General features: G+C 39.0%; 1 protein-coding gene across 11 annotated transcripts in view; it reads right to left on the bottom strand.

Annotated features, from left to right (window-relative positions):
• Positions 1-21864, bottom strand: part of BTRC (beta-transducin repeat containing E3 ubiquitin protein ligase) — a 123922-nt gene that overhangs the window by 87897 nt on the left and 14161 nt on the right. For 5 of the 11 annotated variants that reach the window (XR_005933504.1, XM_041127131.1, XM_041127132.1 and 2 more), the window contains exons 2-3: positions 19089-19157; positions 7614-7721 (exon numbers count right to left, since the gene is read on the bottom strand). The exons of 2 other annotated variants lie outside the window; for them this stretch is intronic. Coding sequence is in view for 8 of the 9 variants with exons in the window: in XM_041127131.1 (XP_040983065.1) it covers positions 7614-7721; positions 19089-19157 (177 nt within the window). In the remaining variant the exon portion in view is untranslated. The remainder of the gene's footprint in view (positions 1-7613; positions 7722-19088; positions 19158-21864) is intronic. 4 more of the 11 variants (XM_041127133.1, XM_030029816.2, XM_030029814.2 and 1 more) reach the window with 2 other exon arrangements.

The following is a 21864-nucleotide window of genomic DNA, read 5'->3' as shown; positions in this document are numbered from 1 at the left end:
ACTAGAAGCAGTCTACCTGACTACTTGGAAAGGGAGCCAAGAAGGCTGACAACCTGATTTTATTTTTTTTATACTTATATATGTGTGTATATATATAATAAAAATAAAAATGCTGAAGAGAAACAACTACAAATGTAAATAAAATCAAAACCAATTTAATGTATAAATTTGTTTGGGAATTCTCCTCCAAAAGCAACACAAAACTATTTCATAAATTAAAAAAAAAAAATCTGCTCTCCATTTTGGGGGGCAGCAGGTTGTTAAACAAATTTCAATGAAACTGAAAATTCCCAAGTTCTGTGTACAGCAGCACTTTGCTGATTCTCAGTGGTAATTAGAAGCCCTGTTTAACATCACCAGACACAGGGCAAGTATACAAACGCAATAAAAAAAGAATCATGCACATCACAGAGTATTGTTTATGTATTTTGACAAGCATAGTTTAATTTTACTTAGTTTGCAGAGCATTCTAGTAAATTATTTTCATCTATTTGAAAAGTAACAAAATCTAAGGAACAACCATTGAAGCAAAATAAATACCATCGTATCTCTGATATGGTTTATGAGAATGATCTACCAAACATACAGAAAGCGGAGTGGAAATGGCTGAAATTTTATGAAGAACTGAGTCATCTGGTTGTCTATAGAAGAAAGAATACAGGAAAAATAATACCTGGCTATTTTTACACACCATGTAAGTAATAGCCAACAGAAAGCAAAAGAAATAAAAAGAAACCCACCTGACACAGTGTAGCAAAGAAAGTATCTCTTCAAGCTGTGAATTTTAAGATTAGGAAGTGCATTTCTACTCTGAGTGTTTGGGTTTGTCCCCCTGAAATGTGCATGTGGTCACATAAATACCTGATTTCAAGAAGAAATATTTCGTTTTGTTCTCCCTATACACACATGCCTTTAGAGTTATTCAGAACTACCTCTGCATGTTGTATTTCCCAAGAGTCACTGAATTCTGACTAACGTTGGCTTAACTGCTGGGTGATAAAGTACTTCATGACTTCTCCAAATTTGTGGTAAAATTCGATATTTTCATTTTTAAATTACTATTATTACTTTATGTTGTATTAGCTCTCTGCAGAAGAGTTCTGCAGAAATAGGCAAACTTGAGCTTGTGCAACTGGCTCCCTCTGAAGCGCATCCCGTGGAGCCCTCAAATTCAAAGCGATAACCGAGCCAAGTGATTTACAGCAGACTATGCTGGTGCTAAACACACAGAAACATTTGTAACTGCTGCGAGGGGACTGCAGTGGGGTACACTTAACGCCTCCTTTCTTCACATAAAGCAAGAAAGATCAAGATTAGACGTTGGAAGAGCACGGAAAAGTCACCAAAACGTTACTTTAAAAAATAGCACACGAAATAACGTGGAGAAGCGGGTCTGTTACAGACCTCGGAACGCCCTGGGCTCACGGGAACGGCTCGGAGGAGCCGAGCCGCGGGCCGTGGGCAGGCCCGCCCGTCCCCGCCGCCCCTGCAGTACCCGCCGGGGCCGTGAGAGAGCAGCACAGTACGCGCCATGGCCGAGCCCCCCCGCCCGGCTCCCGGACACATGCGCGGTGGCGCGTGCGCGCACACGCACAGCCTGATTCTAATTCAATTAGTGCAGCCTGCAACTCCAGAAAAGAGTAATTCAATTAGTGCATTGTGCAGCTCTACAATACCTCCAAGCAGATGTTCACAATCCTGAGGAACTGGAGGTAGCTTTAAAAATACCTGTATGCCTTCAATGTGGCGCTGCATATGCCATTTGTCACTACGGCTTTACACACCTTTCTGACTTCTAACAAGGGAGGAAAGAAACCTCGGATGAGTTTGGTTTCATTTTTTAAACTAATCAGGGGAAGTAATGCCGGTGAGCTAAAGACCTTGCCCTCTCCTTATCAGGAAGGGCACGTTAGGTAGTAACAAGATCGTTAATGCAGAGGCTGAAGGAGGGGAGGCCTTTTAGCTACAACGCAGTTTAAATTAACCATCACGCCGGGCATACCGGAGTGGTATTTCTCAGTGACAGATACTGTCGCACTTCTTGATACTCAGACTGAGGAACTAATAAAAGCACATGCAACTCTTGACAATCAATACGGGTGCAGAATAAATGCCGATTTCTTATTACTAAATTGTAATGTACTACCAAAAAATCCCCAAACCGTCTCCACTGATCCGCAGAGGATGACTTCTTTGCCACCCGAAAGGAGGGAAGCGTCTCTTGTCATTGCTATTACCCAAGAGCTGAGATCCTGCAGCACAACCCAGGGGCTCTCAGAGTTTGGTTGGCTTCCCAGAATCACCAAGGAACAGCACAGGTTATGCCCTCAGCCAGACAAGGCCATTAGATTTAAAGGGGGATAAACCCTAAATATGTTTAACAAAGCTGCTCTGTAGTCACTGGACATTTACTTAATAAAAAAAAAAAAAAAAAAAAAAAAAATAATAAAAAAAAATATCCCCAGCTAAGATAACCCTCTTGGTCCTCCCACAGCAAAGCTCCCAAAAGTCTGAACCACAGATGGGGGCTGGAGACAAGAGCAAAAATTACGCAATTAATCTGGCTTCATTTCTGCTCCTTCTCATATCCCCTCTCATGCCTTTATAATTGCTCTTGCCAGGTGGTAAGATGAGGAGAAACAGGAGAAACTGCTGCCGAACACCTCCAACAAGAAACTTTGCTTAAAAAAACCAGGTGTCACATTGTGGCAGTTCAATATTTCATAGCCAATACAAGGAATGTGCAACAACACTGCAACTTTAAATCTTTGCCTCCCGTGTCAGTCTCTCTCCTCTCATTGTAATGCCAAAGGGAACAGCAATCAGAGTGGAGATGTTCAACGTGATAGAGGTCAGGACACCAGTGGATCAACGTACCAGAAACACGACCTTGTTTATTTTTTTCCCCAGTATTATTGTTTACAGGGTGCTTTGCTCATGTACCTTGTGGTTCTTAGCTAAAAGATGAAATTACAGCCCAGGATGAAGCGCTCAGGCACACATCCAATTTGTGTTTCCATCTCAGAAAACAAAAAGCTTCTGAGGCCCTCGGGCTGCCATTCAAACTTGGAGAGGCTGACATTTTTAACAGCATGAACCAGAGACTGGCAGAGGGAATGATCTAATGCATTTCTGACTTGTCAATCAAAGATCTCACCTCTGCTGTCTTGTAAACAGTTGGGGGCCACCTAACTACATTCATAACCAGGGGAGAGCCTGCCGCCAGCCGGGGGGTGCTGGAGCCACATGCTCTGGCTATTAGTCACCAAAATTATGATTCCGTTTTAGAGGCGCACCGTAAACAGCCCGCGGGCAGATTTCACACGGCCGCTGGGAGAGTGTGAGGGGGGAATGCAAAGCAGGCTCGGTCGAGGGCCGCCACATCTCCACACTGATGGGAGTCTATTGACTGGACACCCCATCTCTCTCCCAATTAAGAGACAGAACTACTACGCACACCAGCAAACATTGGCTCCAAAGCCGATTTCCTTCAAACTCATTTCTCACAAACACATTTCTGAGCATGCACAATTTGCCCAGCCCAAGACTTTAGCTTTAACCTCCTGTATAACCATAAATAATGTACTACTACTCACATTTACACTGCATTTCCCAGCAATAAGATGTCAACTTTTAAGGCAAAAATGCATGAACAGGCTAAGGAAATTTACAGAGACAACTGTTTCTAACAATGCTTCTTTACCAAATACTCCACTTTCTAACACAAAAATATAAACATTAGGAAAAAAAATAGATGTAAAATTCATTTGAGAAATGAGTTTGTCTCTGCCTCATGGCTGCAACAGGCTTCCGTCACTACAGGCTGTTTACATCTTTCATACTCTCACCTTTCTCCAAAAGCGATCTCAGTCCAAAGAAAGGAGTGCTGTACATCATGTCCATGCTGCACAACCTCAAGTGCATGCCTGTTTACTGCAATTTGCCTAGCACAGTACACCCGTGCTTTCCTCAACCAGGACAGAGCTTTTTGCCAAGACCAAAGAAGACACACCTTGCTTCTGCAAAACCACACAGAAGGTAGTCCCCTTCATCTGACAAACTCTGATGTGCAGTTCTTGATGATCAAGACCTTCACTTCAGTTAAAGGAAAATGTGAATTTCTGGCATTCTAGAGACACACTTGTGTATTCAACAAGATGCTGCTACCTCCACCACAAAAGTTAATCCTCCTCTTTGACTACAAGTGCCTGTTACAGAAATAGAGTTTCAGATCTGGCAAAATAAAGCTGACAAGACAAGTCTCTTGCTTTTTCACTGGTGCCTAGGCTCCAAAGAAGTAAAAGCATGACTGTTGTCCCCAAAAGTTTACAGTCTAAACTGGAGCTGATATTTGTGATGGGTGTCAATTAGGTAAAAAGGAAGCGCTGGACTGTTCTCTGTGATTACCCTGATACATAACCTTTGGCAAGACTTTCAAATTGCTCTTCAAGCCTCTTCATTTGTATAATAGCTTACAGAAATAAATTCAAGGAAGTACTGTGGTCTTCTGCAAACCTGGAAGGATTAATACAATCATTTCCTTGGCATACTTGTATGGGTGTAATTATAAATTAGAATTTTCAGAGAACTGCAACTATTAAAAGCAACATAAACAGAGCCTTGTGAGTACGCATAGAAAGTATTTCAAAAGGGAAAGTAATTATCTTCAAATGAAAAATATAATGAAAACAGACACCTGTTGGCACATCTGGAAACTTCCAAAGCATGGATTTCTAGGAAAAAGAATATACTCTGCATATTTTTTTTTTAATTATTAAGAGACTCTACACACAACCTAGTTTTCAATTGCTTTGCAGAATAACAGTACAGTAAAATTTGGCACCCAAGACACTGAAAATAGAATGGCTGGCCTTTTTCTCTTGTTAACATATCCTCTTTGACCCCTTCCCACAGTGCCTTATAGGAGTTCATGTTCCAATTTGCTGCCATCTTCCACCATGATCTCTATGAAATTCAGTTACTCAATAGACTATGAGTTGCAAAGCCCTTTGAGAGAAGAGATGTTAAAAAGAACTGTTTCTAGCTCCTTATTCCCCCATTCATGGGTTTAGCCTTAAAACCTTTCCCACTGTGGGAGGATTGCCAAACAGAGCTGAGGAACCAGAAGATCCTGTTTTCACAAAAGTGTCTCCAATAATAAAAACACACAAAGAAGAAAAATGAAGTTATCTGACATATTAACAGAATCACCTCTAAATCTACTATCTGCCAATGTTTCCCATGAGGAGTCAGCAGGGCTTTAACTGAGCTATTAAAAAAGAGCCTCTTTCCACATTTCTGTCTGAGCATCTGAAGGTAAGCATGTAAATAACTAGACAAATTCAGCAGTGACTAAGTAGCCTTCCAGATGGCATCTTCTCTTTTGCCACAAGCAAAGAACATTGATATGCTTCTCCAGTTACTTCAAGCTTGCTATGGAAAAAAGAAAATAACTTAATATGAGAAAATTTGCTGGGCTACAAGAAAGTCTTTAATGCTTTCCTGAAGATTCGATATCAAAAAAAGCATTAAAGAACGATGAAACATTGCAACATCACAGCTTCAAGCAGGCTCCAAACCACTCCCATGTAGACTTCTGCACTGGAAAATACAGAAGCCATGCCTCATAGAGGGGAGTTTTCTTCAAACCACGCAAGTTAATGGGGACCAAAGCCCATTGAAAAAAATCAACTGAAATATGGATGACTCATTGCTGCAAAAGCTGTTGCTGGCAATTTAGCTTCTCTCTCAATTGGCACTAAATGTGTTCCTCAACATAGCAGTCAGAGCAATGTGAAGAGTAACAGTTTTTAGATGGCAAGTGGGTCAAGGCTTCCCCAATTCCCATAGTCACTAAATACACATGGAAATGTCTCTCAAAATCTGCAGGAATGCAAATGTCAAAGTCCTACTACTCTCCCAAGAAGGCAGTACACAGTGAATAGCTGTGCAGCTGATTCATTTGAACCCAAATATCAATGCACTGCATTAGCAGAAAAGATATTGTTCCTATCTATCCTATCTATCATTAGCAAGAACATCTTGAGCTAAAAGAGGCTAATTTCCCTTCCCCTTTGTAATATATGCTTATTCTGAGTAATCAAAAATAATTCAAGTAGAAATAAAGGAGTCCCAATTTGAGTTTTTAAATTGCTTTCCATATACTGCTAAGGTTCTCTGAAACCTGAGCTTAAAGAGGTCTGATATTTATTCAACAGCAGAAAGCCCAAAAATGAGGCCCATCCGATTTAGTCAAATTATGCAAATCAGGATTAGAAGTAGGAGTCTAAACTCTGCCTGTTGTCTCCAGAGTCCTCTTAGACTAATAAAAAGTCGTCTTCCCCCTCCCCCACGGAAAGCTCCACTAAAAGCTTGCTTCAGCAAAGGAGACCTGGCAGGACACCTTCCAGAGTCCATCAGTGCTACTGCTGGGTCAGCAAAAAGAGTTGCAGCAAAATGATGCAAGACACTTAAGCCTCCCCTGAGGCTTATTTCCACAGTACTCTCCTAGCCCTGGGAGGAAGAAGTCAAATTCAAAATAATCTTTGCAAGCTGTCCTTTAGAGGCACATAATGAACTTTCACCAAAACGAGTGAAAGTTTCAGAAAGATTCTGGCTTATTCATTATGTCTGGTTTTGCAAGATGCTGGTGAATAAAACTCTCTGCCACAGGTTAGGTCAGCAGTAGTGTAATCCAGCAGCATAAACCTTGAAGTCAACGTTCATGCTACCATGAGCTCCAATAAACACGGTCTCTACAGAGATACTCCTAAGGTCCCTCAGTTACTGCAGTTCACACATCTCGGAGACAGAGTATTCAACATGAACATAACATCTCTGCTGCCCAGTCTCTGCTGTTTATATCCATGTCATCGTAAATTGCTTGCAATGATCTTGAGAGCCTTGTCTAGGTTTCTAGATGCTCACCCAATAGCTGCCTCACTCTCTACCCACAGGAAAGCATCTGGATTTTGCAAGATTCACTGGTCACCCAAAGTGCCTGAACAAACCTGTTTGGCAGAAAGCTATTTCATGACAGAGAAAAGCTTGAATCTAACAAAATCAGAGACCAAAGAAAAAAAACAGGTTTTCTTTGTTTGCCTTTTGATTGACAGCTTACTTGTACAATAATTTTCTGTGTCAAAATGTCCAGACTACTGCTAACAAACCTGAAGTAAACAAATGCTGGCATCAATTATCACTATGGCAATGAACCCACTCCCTCAGTCCTCTAAGTGGCAAACAGAAAACTTAGATAGGAGGGGAATCACTCCATGAATAGCCAGATTGGAGACTGTGTGATGGATACTGTTTGCCAAATATAATTAAGTGGTATATTTTTGACACAACTGAAAGCCAATGGAAAAGATGATGGTACCAAGCCAATTTAGACAAAATAATTATATTATATTATATTGAGGTAATGGAAATGTCCCAGCACTGACCTACCCTGAATCTACACAAGATGGGTTTAAATACCAGGGATCTAAACGACATAGGAGAGGCATATAGTATGAAGGAGAATAAATGGCGGTAAAGCAAGCAAGTAAAGGAGGAGATGCACACGTACACAGATAGAGAGAAAAGAAGGAGCGGGGAGAGACAGAAAGTACCTGGAAAGCTGGGAGTGCGCCAGTCCCTGGGTTATACAGGCATCGCAGCGAGGGCATGCTGTCCGCCAGGCTGGAGCAGCCCAGCCACAGAGATCTGGGCATAGAGCACTGCAGAGAAAGGACAACTATGAGATGGGACTGTATGAGACAGGATGGCACAGATTACAGGAACTTTCAAGGCTTAGCCAAATGGCATCAACACAACTGCACCTGGCGTTAAAGACTGAGATATCTTTAAGAGAACACAAACTGCTGATGAGTCTTTTCCTTGAGAGAAGCTTTACAGATGTCATAATACCAAGAAAAAGTCACTATGGATCAAGAAAGTAAATTTTTGGTCAATTTTCTACACCAATGTGTGAGTTTCTCCAGTAACAAAAAGTTTCTTTCCAATTAATCAGACCTCTTCTCCATGCACAGCCACGCTCCAGGCACAACACAAAGCAAGTAATTTTGCAAGGGAAGCAGAAAAGGAAATGACGACTTTAAGTGTAATACTGGCAGGGAAAGAAAAGGTTTGGGTTTTGTCTGTAAAGGGGATAAAAGGAAAAACCTGCAATCCAAGGTGAATAGGAAATTGGTGACACTTTATAGGAGTTTAATGTTTCTGCTTGCCTTGTTATTCATTAAATAAAATACAATTATTATAATAAATTGATTCTGTTCCTCCAAACACAAATACAAAAAAGGAGCCAAAGCAGCCATCAAGGAAAATACTAGCCATTTTGATAGTTAAAGCCATTACCCCCTGAAATATAGAGATTTGCTTGTTCATTTTACACCACTACTATTAAATTTAGGGATGCATTATGATAGCAATTGCTTTTACCAGCCACGGAGTTTTTGATGCCATAAGCACTACTGCATTTGCCTAATTACTGGCAAGGCAGGAAAAAACAAGTATATTTTAAATGGGCAGATAGCTATGAAAACTGTAGGATGTGATAGATTAGATGCTAGAGATTTCAAACCCTCATACTCTTATTTTTTGTAATCCTCCCCCCCCCCCCTCTTTTTTTTTTTTTTTTTAAAGGGGGGGATGGGAGGAAATCTGAGTGGAAAGGGCAGCTGGAATGGGTATGAAATGACAGCTGCCTTTTGAGCCACCATTTCTTGCTGTTCTTAAGAAGGCTAGAAAAACTTGCACAATCTTGCACTAAATTAGTACGTAAGAGCAACACATCCCATCCTTGAATGAGCAGAAAGGTGATCAGCAACATCCATAATCTGGTACTGTGCAGACAGCCACAGAGAGATTAACCCTGTCTATCACCATGTTCTTTGCTGTACTTTGCTGCAATTTACACTGCTGTTCCAGAAATAGTATTAAAAGACTGCTGGGGAACATAACCTATACAAATGTGCTTATTAGAAGTTTACGATACCTTAAAATAAATTCCTCACCTCATTTTTGTTTTAAAAAAAAACTCTTCACTTTACAAAGATACTGAAACTCGAGTAGTTTGTAGTATCGCACATCACATGAATTTGTAGCTAATGCCCCTCCTAAAGACAAAAAAATTACAGCCATAGTATTATAACAAGCAACAAAAATCTGAGCCATACTTCCTCATCTGCCATCCTAACCTCCCAGAAAACAAACACTCCCACACACAAAAACCTTCCAAATGCCAGCAATCTTTTCTTTGTAATGTAATACATATCACTGCAGCTATTAAAAGCTGTTGTGACAATCAGCCTTAAAAAAAAAAATATATATATATATATATATGAAGTGGACTTCTATGGTTAAGCGTTTCACCTATTTAATAATGCATTTACTTAAATCAAAGGTGTTTATTACTCTCCAAGAATGTCACAGTAACAAGGAAGATTAACTACAACATGGTACCTCTGATGATGATTACCTAGTGCATTTGCTCTGCATCAGCTGCTTACCATTACCCACCCTAGGATTCATAACATAATACAAAATAAATACAGGGCAATTTTTTTTTTTTTTTTTTTTTTTTTTTGCATACAGACTTGGCGAAGTCTTGCCTCATCATTTATTTCCTTTTCTCAAGCTTTCTCATCCCTTGTGCTGGCTCAAGCTTTTGTGCTGCAATAATAAGCTCAAAGAACTGATTGCCATTAAAATTGATTGACAAGATAAAAGAAGTTACTTTAAATATTTGTACTGACCAAAGCATGTAAAGACACAGAGGCAGGAAAAATGAGGACCATTCTGTCAGTGGAAAGGCAAGCTTATGTTGCCTCAAAGTTTGTGTGAAACTATGGCTCAAGTCAGAGTCACTACAAGCTGCAGGTAGGGCACGCTGTTGTGCCAGGGCACCTACAAGGTAATGAAATGTCTTCCTCTAAAATTGCCATGATAACAAAGGAAAACATTGGAGGTCTATTCTGCAGAACTCTCTGGTACCTACAGAGGATATAACTACTCACCCATGCACTCCCGCTGCTTAGTATCATTCCAGAATTAGGAAGTATGTGGTAAAAAATTACCAACACCTTAGATGACTTCTGAATCTGCTCCAGTATATAACAAAATTTATATTACCAAAACAGTTCTGTTATCTATCTTAAAAAATAAGTGTGAAATTGCACACAGTGTGGGAGAAAATGTCATTCCTGTACTTGCCTTTTACCTATTGAAGGAAGCAGAGACGCTAAATTACTGTTGGTGACTGAAAGAGGCTTATTCACAAGCATGAACAAAAGGCCCCAGGTGCTTCAATAGAAACAGCTTGTGTGTAAATCAGATGAGTGACCCAACAGAACAACTTCATTTACAGCCTGATCTCTGAAAAATCTGAACAGCCTCTATCCCCATCCACTGAGCAAACCACGTGTCAAACACTCACTTTTGTACTGTCAGCTCCACAAACAAGGGACTGGCCTCAACGTTCACTACTTGAAAGCTGACTGACAAAATCCTCTCCTGAACTTAAGTCAATCTACATTGATTCTTCAAAACAAAGATACAGAGGCACAGCGTTTGGACTACAGCCAAATGGGAATGCTGATATTGCTTGCTAAGTACTGGTCCAGGATGCAGCAGTCTCTCTACCGTCCTGACTCCCAATTGCATTAATACTTTGCATGTCTGCACAACTTTTGGACCCAGAGATGAAAGCTTAAAAGCTAAGCATCTTTAATACACATTGAGTGGCATAAGATAAGGAATTATTTGACAAAAAACACAATTTCTTTTTCCAACTGATTTTTAAGTCCTATTCCCTGAACTCTGAAATATATTTTCCCACTAAAGAAATACAGGGAATACAGTTTCAAACAAGACCTGTAACCTCCTTCTGACAGAGGCTCGTACCAGCTGCTCCACTGGTGATTAAAATGGGCTTGCCTTACTTTGAATTAAAATAAGCTAGAAGCATTCACAGTCACTGGCTGAGCTGAGTGGGCAGTAAGGGAAGCCGTATTTTAACCTATTCAATTACTCTTGTAACTATATTGCAAGAACATTTTTGACTACATCAGATGTTCTGCCTCTAATAGACTACCCTCTCTTCCAATTATTTGATGTCCTAAAGACAAATCTCAATACACACTCAAAGGCTAAATTTTTGCCAGTGCTAAAAATTGGTTATTTACTTTATTTGCTATTGCATTACAAGATTATACATTACTATTTCAGACTGTTGGGGTTTTTTGTTTTGTTTTGGTTTGGGTTTTTTTATCAAATTTGTTCTCTTCTAGTCCTTCAGCAAATACAATATACTAGGGGTAACTAACAGAGTTTTAGTAAATTGTGTTACAGGTCAGAAATACATCACCTTGTCCTGTAAAACTAAGTGGCTCTACATGAGGAAAACACAAAAGTTCTTGGACTACTACAATTTACAACTATAGTGCACAGGTGTGAAAACACAAACTTACTGTACTGAACTCACTGTAAAACAAGAGCCACAAAAAAATAATCAAACAATAGTTTAAGAACATTTTCTTTATAAATACTTCAGATAAATTAATTAGACAGTAGTACAGAATGACTGTCTTTAACTGTGGTGCATTTTAACATAATAAAGTGTAACAACCTATTATCCCTGTCTGAACCCTGCATTCAACTTTATGATAACCTGCGTGCCTAAAACGCCTTTGATTTACAGGCAACCTAACATATTTTTGCACATCTTCACAAGTTAGTGGCAAAACCAAAAAGAAAACTCAATTTTCTTCCAAGGGCTGGTTTTTGGTCATCTGTACATAATACGAATTTCACCTGCTTACCATACCTATTTCAATCATTTCTTAGTTCAGAATTATTTCCCTCCTAGTACAGTGTCCAGTGCTTTATGCAGTTGAACTCTAAAGATAAACCAATAACAATTTCTACTTCTCTTGGGAGACGGGAATTAAGATCCTGTTCACCCAATATTTTCATTAAGGAGCATAAATACAGTATGACACATGCTGACAAGAGCTGAAGAGTTTAAAAATGGAGAGAAATGAGGCTTCTTCTGGTTGGTCCAGCTGATCATAAGCCAGGGAACTGGATAAGGTTGTACAAAGAAAAACAGAAACACAAGCTGTAACTATTATAAAAACCAGGATAAGAGGGGAAAAGAAGTGCTAGAAATTCTACTACCCAAACTGGAGCAAACAGAACATAAGGGATGCTCTGAAGAGTATTTATATACACCAGACCTGAGCTTGACACGAGGAGAGAGATCTTTCCCCACCTCTTTTTTTCATCACATTAGAAAGCAGATATGAGATGCCTGGCAGGTACAATTCTCCCTGAAAGTCTCTTTAGCAGTACTGTTCCCTGCATGCTCTCTAAAAATCTAATTCTCAGGAAATGTGCCTTTGAAATTTTGATCCTTTACAATGCTTTATCAAACACATGCTCAGATGTTACTAGGATTCCTAATATTCACAAATATTTTTTTATTATAACACAACAAATGGGAGAACAAACCCTAATACTTTTCAGTCCCACTCAGTTCCTCTTACACTTTTTTTGGCCACATATTTAACTAAGACAAGGCCAAAAATATAACACGCATCACTTTCACATTGTGTCCAACGTGCACTATTCCTGTCACCACAGAATGCGATACATTGTATGAAACTTATCAGATAAGGCAGCTGCTATTTACATTACAAATGTTGGTCTCATTAAACTTAATAACAATTCCAGAAACTTACTTCTGGCTAAAAAGTGATTTGGCGTTTCTTTTTCTGGTCCACTTTTCATCCTTTCAACCTCTCACACATAAAAATGAAAAAGTATCTCTTATTTTTCCCTCTACTGTTCAGAGAGGTGTTCTCTTTGACTAAATATATACGATACAGGGATAAAAAAAATAAATTCCCACTGCACCTTGTGTACTTTCACAATTAAAAAACCTGCCATATATATTTCATTTTTTAGCTTGGGTAGCACTTGATCATATAGGCTTCTTATCTGAGAAAGATACATATGATATAACTTCAAAAAACCCTGCAAAAATGAAATGAGAATATTCTTTTTATTTTACTAGGTTTTTGTGAGGCTTTGTTTTTTTCTTTTCTTCCGCCCCCTATCCCAACAGTGGATACAAGGCATACTAAATACGTAATTACATGAGAGAGCCACCCAGCTTTCAAAGGAGCCATTCCAGTGAATTGTGTAAATAATACGCCTTTAAAAACCCTAACATATAAATACAGATTTACCAGTTATGGAGCAGTTATATACCTGAGAGACAAGAATACCCATTCAAAAAAAAAAAAACAAACCCTGCCTAATTATGAATTTACCAAAGAGACTAGCATGGCTCAGAGCAAATTAATACTTTTATAACTTTCTCCAAAAGTTTTTTGTCTTGTTTTCATTTGAAAATAAGAAAAATATTAAAAGCTGTAAATCTTAATTAAGCCAAAAGCAATGGCCCAAACCCATAGAGTTAAAATTTACACCTTCTTACACCCCAGACCACTATTCCCTGCACTTAAAACAAGACAATTCTGACTTTGTCACTGGCAGTTTTTCTTGAAAATCTTTCCATGGTAAGAAAATTAATTTATAAAATAAAGAGGCAACTACAGTACTTCTCACAGAGTATGACCATGAGAAGGATCTCCCAGGGTTCAACTAGCCCACAAACTGTCAGCTCTTCTAGTTGGCGCATATTGCACCAGAATTGTGAAGGGCAACACATAGCTGCTGTCATAACCAGTGCTTTTCACAATTTCTCAGCCTCTATTACGTTCAGACATTTTGGTCACATTTCCACAAGCATGTATGGGGACGATTAAAAGTGGTTTGTGCTCCTGTTTTGGTATAAGAAAAGTAATTGAGCTATCTTATTGAAGACCCTTGAAGCATTTTCACGAACTCCAAATCAAGCAACCCAATACCTTACTTAGGGAAAGCTGAGAATATTCCCAGGGCAACTGTAGGATGTCTTCAAAACAATTAGGTATCACAAATCAGAGGCTGAAACATGCTACAGCGTTCAATTATAACACTCTTCCTAGATTCCAAACATAGGAAATACTGGACTTCTTACCCCGGTACACATCACTGACTTCAGTGAAGTGGTTTTCCCCTTCACCCTATGGCTCAGGGGTTTACTACATTCTGCAAGCTTTGCTGTGCACATACAGCTCAAACTGCTGTAAGTGATTCCTTTTCCTTCAGCCTCCCACTTTTCATGTAACTATTCAGTAAATTTTCCTTAACATACATATTACGCAAACTCTTCTCTAATCTTCTGGTAACTCCCTCGCTTACAGTAACTTTTTACAAGTGATTCCAGTTCACTAACTATTTTTAAATATCAAAGATAAGGGACATAGAAAAGGGTTTACATATTCAGATTATCCAAATAATTTCTTACCTGAGTGGTATCTGGGAGGATCAAATCACAGCTTTTAGGTAAATATTTGTGAAGAAATGTTTTCCCCAGTGAGTGGTTACTGGAGTTCACCTCCAGGATTCCAGATTGACAGAAATTACACACCCCAGAAAGGGGCCAGCTTCCCATCTACAAGGTGTACGAGATCCTCAGTTGCCAAGTTCTTGAGGGAACTTGTGTAGATCATATCTGAACTAGACAATACTAATGTTTTCATAATTACAGCTCTTTAATCCATGAAGCTGATATATCTAAACCAGTGCACCTGCAGAGCTTTAAGATTCAGATGCCATACCCTTCCTTAAGGAGTATAACATGCAGAAACTTGTGTGTGCTGCTTTAAGCAACACCAAAGATGGTGTTAAAAGCAAGCCCTACACAAACTTACTAAAAGCAATCTCACCAAGGTCTAAAGCATGAAACTATCTGAAAGCTTAAAATGGAGATCTTACAAGACCAAGAGCATTAGACTCTTTCGTAAGCAAGAAAACATAGTTGCTATTAAGCTCCATCATATCCAAATCCTGATTTTGCAGCAATTCCGAACAATTTAAAATCTTACTATGCCATAAGACAAAAATCTAATTCTTTGACACAGGCCTTCTGCATGAATTTGGGCAGAGTAACACAGCATCTCAGTTCCACATCCACACAGCAAGGACAACAGAACTACCCTGCCTGAGAGAGTTGTCAGAGACCAAGCGTGTCCTTAATTATGAAGCTCTACCACATAAACACCGAAAACTGAAACAACAGAGCGCCAAGCAGAGAATGGTGAATCATCACCTTTATAATAAAAGGCAGAAAAAGCAGTATACCAACTGCCTAACCATCACTCAACCTGAACAACTATGAGGCTTTAAAAAAACCACACAACCCTACTCTAAGAAATGGCTTGAAACCTCTTCAGCTTGGGACACTTCTACAACTTCAGTCTGGATTTCCATCACAAAAACTGCAGAGAACAAACCTACGCTGGTGGAAAGACGAAATGGAGGTTTCATTAGATTTTCCCTCATCTCTAGTTTTATTTAATTCCATAAAATCTCTCAGGATTATTATGATATGCATCTACCACACAAAAGTGTTTCAAGGATAACTGATATGTCTGCATAGCACTTTGCATTCTCAAAGTCCTATATGAGTGTCAAGTATTAATAATGAATTGCAGAAAGAAAGCTTCTTTCTACTTTCCACTCAAGGAACTAGTATCTGAATTTTAAAAAGTATATGGATCCACTGAAGATAGAATACAATTTAGAAGTTAAGAAGGAGATGCTAAACGATAAAATTAAAAAACCAAAATATTTCCAGAATCATTGCATTTTTCTCATAGGAAAGTGCAATTCTAGTGGAAGAATCCTGTTTTCACCACAGTCCTGGTTTTTACACTCTCTTTTCCAGCTGACTTGACTGAAGAGCAAACCATTAATATCTGAAGTGCCTTGTTTTGATTATACTGGCCTTTGCTGGTACTAATCTAGTTAAGGTAGCACCAAGAATTTCCAGCATAAAACACATTTACAGGTTTATAACTTGGCTCTAAAAATTCTACTCCAAAAGACAGTGGGAGGCAGAAAGGCTCACATGAGTGCATTATACTACATATCCTATGTGATGCATACTTGCTCACAATGGTATGCGAAGGGGAGGGATTAGCTTTAACTCCGAATTACCATGTTTCACAAGACACCTAAAATGATACTTTTAACTTCCCCATTCATGTAATCAAAACAATGTTTTGTAAGTGTTTCAGCTAATTAAGAGCTTAATTTGCCCAATTTCACAGTTTGGCTTATATCATAGAAGGTGTCAATATAATACAGGAATTGGAATGTCATGTCTATTGATCATATTCATACACAAACATTCCCCTCCCTCCTCCCCTCAGAAGTCAATTGCAGCTTGTCTTCAAAGGGTCAACATCTAGGTCATGGTATGTTACAGACTGCTAGCAGCACAACTCTGCCATTCAAAGAAAGGCTTAAATGAAGATCAAGGCTGAATAAATTAACTGTAGGTGTTTGCCTTTTTGTAAAAGATAAACTCACAGGAAACAGCTATAGTAATGAGAGCTCTGCAGGTTACTTAAAATGCTATTCTTAAAGCAACATGTATTTCTGGCCATTGGTATTGTATTTCCTCTAGCCCACATAGGAACAGAATACAGCTCTCCACTGCAGCACAGCAACATTAAATATAAAAACCTGGCATTAAAGGGCAGAGGGTAATGGCATCAGTGTGGGCGACCCATGCTCAGGTAGTGTTCAACTATTATCTCCAGTTTAAGTAGCCTGGAAATATGCAAATCCAGCCAGCACTGTTTTTAGATAAAATTGTCAGTTTTATGGATATTTATAGTTTGTGTCCAGTCTTGCAGAACTCCATCTTCCTCCACCTCATCTGTAATATAACCTGCTTTTAGCCCGCATTAATACAATGTGTTACTGGGATACTTCTCACATTCTGTATAAGCCAGGCAGCAGATCAATACTTAGCTATGCTGAGGGGGGAAAAAAAAAAAAAAAAAAAACACAAAATCATTACATTAGGATCCTGTTAAAAACACAGATACCAGGAGGACAAATGTGATGCACAGATACCATTCCATCTGGATGCATATGTAGATTACTGCTTTGAAATACATAAAAAGTGGCTTTCTTTCCAACATACAGTTTTAGAGAGTCCTACAGGTAGGACCTTTGGTATATATCCTACACCAAATCAGTCTCACCCCAAAAAAACTTAACCTCTCTGCTTCTCACAAGAGCTCTTTCTTTTGATCAAAAGTTTCCACCCTTTGTATCAACTCCCTTACCCATATACTTCCTGTGGTGAAATCACAGCGTTGAAACTGGAATAGCAAAGCTATTTCCATGACAGCATCTGCTAATGACACAAGCTCAGGTTTATAACTTTTCCTTGGATCAAGGAGGAATAAGAAGATAAAGACTTTAGAATCAGTAACAGTAAACTAAAACTCAAAAGGAAAGTAGCCACTTGGAAAAATATTTTTTAAAAAGTCTAAGTTCTTAAATTATTTGAGGTTGCCTAATGTGAAAGTCTTCTTGGAAAATTTACTAACTGAGCATTTTGGGCTTTTCCCCCTCAGTACTTTTCAGAGTCAAAAAAGAATATATCCCACCTGCATGAGAGCATTGGTAATATAACATAGCAATAACAGATGCAGGTCTGTTTGCCTCAGAAGTAAAAGAAAAACAGAACAGCCACACAATCCTCTTCCTATTGTTCTCCCAAACTACCATGTAAGAAACAGAAACTGATGCCATGCCCCATAGGTCAACAAACTTGAGCACTGTGAGACAATAATTGCAGAGTTGAGATTCCTCTGAGACACCTTGCCTCCAGCTCAGCAAAGTTTAAATCAAGAAAACATCAGCTTCAATGTCCCAACTGACCTTCACTAGTGTGGACCTGGAGAGGGAGAAAAATGGTCTCTGGGAGAGAAGCTCCAAAGCACGCTTCACCATTGCAACACATCACTCATCCAAAGAAATGTCTTGCAAATATAATACAGGACCCAATGCCCATCTTTTTACAGGTGTTCAAGCTCTTCTCAGTTTCACAGAAGTCAATGTTAGTTGACAGCAGTAAGCAACTTGCACAAACAAGTTACTACTTATAAGATACTGAGACAAGACTGGAGAGAATCAAAGCCACCCTGTTAGCACCTGCAATGAAACTCTTGTGTTTTAAGGGGTTTTGCTGCTGTAGTTTTTCATTCTCTCCCACTCTGCTCAAGTGACTTGGCTCTTTCTTTTGGGCTCACAGTACCATAGATCCCTTCACCACCACGTTTCATCATTTCACAACTCCAGTTGCCACGACAACAGGATGCAGCTTATCTGTGCTGTTTTCATATTTCCAGTTTTGTTGCCATAACAACACAACCATTCTGGCTTTCTACAAAAACAGCAACTTTAAGCCACGTATTCTCAAGGACGCAGGATTCATCATACATGTATCTTCATGAAAGAGATTTGTACAGGCAATTTGTAAATTAAGCTATTTTTTCTGAAGGGGGATTTTTCACTCACAAAAGTGAAAAGCTGACAGCAATTGCTAGAGGCAGACTGCTGAGACATCTAAAGCCTGGCCTTTAATAATAGCCAGAGTAATATAGCACTAGGCCACTTCTGAGTAGGGACTCCCCACAGTGTCAGATTGTGTCAAACTGCACAATTGTTATGTGATGTGAGTAAGTGTCCATACTTGTTTCACCCAGGCAGATCTGAATTAGACGCTAGATGCAATTCTCCTGAGTTTTAACCCAGTGGCCTCCCCATTATTACCAGCACCACCACCATGCAGCTTTGTGTTTGAAGGTCCATTTTAATTCTGTAATTCAAGCTGTTGTTGCAGATTTCTTTTCAGACTCTGACCCTTTTCGCTTTCAGGTGACTGCGTTTTGAACTTTTATTTACAGGAAGTGCACATTCATAAGACTGGTGAGAAAATGTTATACAAACACAGCATGCATAAACACAAAACAGTGATGGCTATGAGGGGTATCAACTAACATGGTACCGTAACTTCATTACACCCTCATTTATGTACTTCACTAATGAGACAAGCACAGGTGTCCAACACAGTCCCTCACATGAGATGAATAACAATAATACAGTCCAACCTGCTTTAGCCATGCTTGGTATCCAGAAGATATAAGTTGGAATCCATCTTTTGGCATGTGTATTCGGGGCTAGGAGAGAATAGACATAAAGAGAGACCTCCTTTTACACTGGGACCTAGCTAACCTAAGTCTAAATTCTGGAGCATTTTAAACAATGCAGATTTTTTTAAGCCACGTATGAAGGTTTAGTCCCCAGATTAGTTCTTGTTTACTCAAGAACTCAGCTGCTTTAAGAACACTTTTCTAACAAAACCACCATCATTTTTACGATTTCCACCATTTTACATTTCAACTCAGTATATACAGGTATTTCTTTAAAATTTCCACACAAATGCACTTGGATAAGCACAGCCTCTGTGGTGGGTACAGTAGCAGAGACTAATGGTCATTAATGCTTTTGCCACTACATAAAGCTAAATGGTGTCAAAACAGCAGTAGTCAAGCTACGAGAGCGTTTTTACGGTCACCATCCTCAACACAGTCAGACCACACATTGGACAACATGAAAAGATTAAGGAAAATGCCTGAAGAGGTGCAGCCTTAATAGCAGGGTAACAGGAAACTATACTCACACACAGCCATAAATTATGCCTCAAACTGATAGACAAATATAATCTCCTCCTCATTTATTGTTTTCATGCTTTATTGGATTGAGGAAAAGGCAAGACATCCCATTGCTCTGGAAGCACAAAACATATATAGCATAACTCACAGCTAGAAAATAAAAGTATGCAACAAAAAAATGAAACACTGCCTGCCATGACATTCATTTGCAGTTCAAAGATATTCTCACAATCAAGTGGATTCAACTGTTCCCACTCCCTCCCAAAAAAAGGAGATGCTTAGAAATTAAAATAAGCAACAGGACCAGACAGGACATCCTCAGATACCAAGTCCAGAGATCTTTCTTAGTCCTGGAAACTACTTCACAATCCCTTTCTTAATTCACTGTACTTCCCCTCCAAACCAGCAGACATGTATCCTTACCACTCATTCTGGAAGGCTGGAAAAATCTTTCTCATTTTCAGAATGACTCTATTCAAGGTGAGTTTATCCCCATTTGTTCTTGTGTCAACAAAATATTTAGTTTGTACAAACTGTCCACCTTGGTACTTGTAACACTAAAAAATACAACTGGTTGGAGAGGAAAAATGTGTCACCACTGAATGACGAAGCTTCACAGCTATAGAGGTCCAGCCTTGGCATTTGAAATTAAGTAGTAGAACAGACTAAAATCTTGCCTCTAAAGAGAGGTACACATACAGGATTTTACAACATACTTTGAACATTAGTTATTTTTGCTTCTCTCCAGTTTGAATTTAAATCCTCCTAAATCTTTCAAAGCAGTAATAGGATTATGCCCTGGTGTCCTAGTCAGTAATCTCAGTTAAACAGGAATTTTAATAACCACCATTGTGCTGATAAATTAAAGTCAAGTATATCTGGTTACTGCACTCACCTGCTGAGTTTGGACTTGCAATGCTTAACACATTAACAAACTATGTTTTAGGGGACTTCTCACACAGCTAGAAGCATCATGCTCCAAGACCTAATCCTTACTTCAGCACTAACTTCATGGGTGGTTAGTCTCTCTACTACTGTAAAATTAGGACAACACTCATTTAACCCACCTCACAGGTTTGCTGAGAGGAACTGCTGACATTTCTACGTGCTTTGAAAATGAAAGAAACTATATAAAGTGCTACATATCTAGCAAGAACACTACAGAAACCCACGTTTTACTTCTGTTTCAAGTGCTTCCATTGCTTTTTCGAAGTAGCACAGCACAGTATACCTATCAAGGAAAAAAAAAAAAAAGCGCCTTCATAAACAAGCAGAAATAACGATCTTTTGAAATCACAGTGTCAGGAGTAAAGAGACCTGAATACCAGTCTCGGATCTTCCCAGGTTCACACAACAAATTGTGAAAAATGACTTCATTTCTTTCTGCTTCTGTCACCTAACCTACAAATTAAAGGATAACAGTCAAGCTTTTCTCTTAGGACCTGCAGGCTGCTTAACATTTGTAAAGCCCATCGGTCCAGAGTAGTTTGAGTAATTGATTTAAGACAGTGACTTAAACCATTTAATTTGAAGACCCTGGTCCTGCAAACATGTAAGTGTATTAACAGATCTATCGCAATCAACAGGATTACTCTCATGCAGGAATGTCTCCAATATCAAAGACAACACTGTATTTCTATGTAGACAATTCTTACCAACACAAGTTCTTTGTGACCTGAACATAAAGTTACTTGAGTATTAGCAATAAAAGTAATCAGGACTTTCAATAGATTAGCAGCTACTGTAAACTCAATTTATTCTTCAATGCTGAGAAGTTAAATATACAAATAGAAGAAACTTAAGACCCATCACTCACCCCTCAACACCATATTTGCAAAATCCTCTCAGTGAGTTATGTCTCCTCTACATTTGACAAACCTACCCTCATCTAAAAAGAAAATAAACTATATAGAAGAGAAGCAAATTTTACCAGTATGAAGTATGTCACTACCCACATACTGCTGCTTATGTCATTAAAGTGAGATATTTGCACAAGTGAGCCCCCATTCACATCAAACACAAGCACTGATAGAAAAGTGTTATTTAATTAAAATCTCATAGATTCACCATTGGCTAAACTTTTACAACCAATCTCCTAAATTCTGAACTTCTGTAGTTCTCCTAGGCACATTGTGAATGACCCCTAGGAATGCATTCTTCAGCATAGACAGGCAATTAAATAAGTACATCTTGTTAAAATGTTCTAAATTTC

Source organism: Aquila chrysaetos, chromosome 11, assembly GCF_900496995.4.
Source record: "Aquila chrysaetos chrysaetos chromosome 11, bAquChr1.4, whole genome shotgun sequence".
NCBI lineage: Eukaryota > Metazoa > Chordata > Aves > Accipitriformes > Accipitridae > Aquila > Aquila chrysaetos.
The sequence above is the reverse complement of the archived record's forward strand: the minus strand, read 5'-3'. Positions and strand labels throughout refer to the sequence as shown.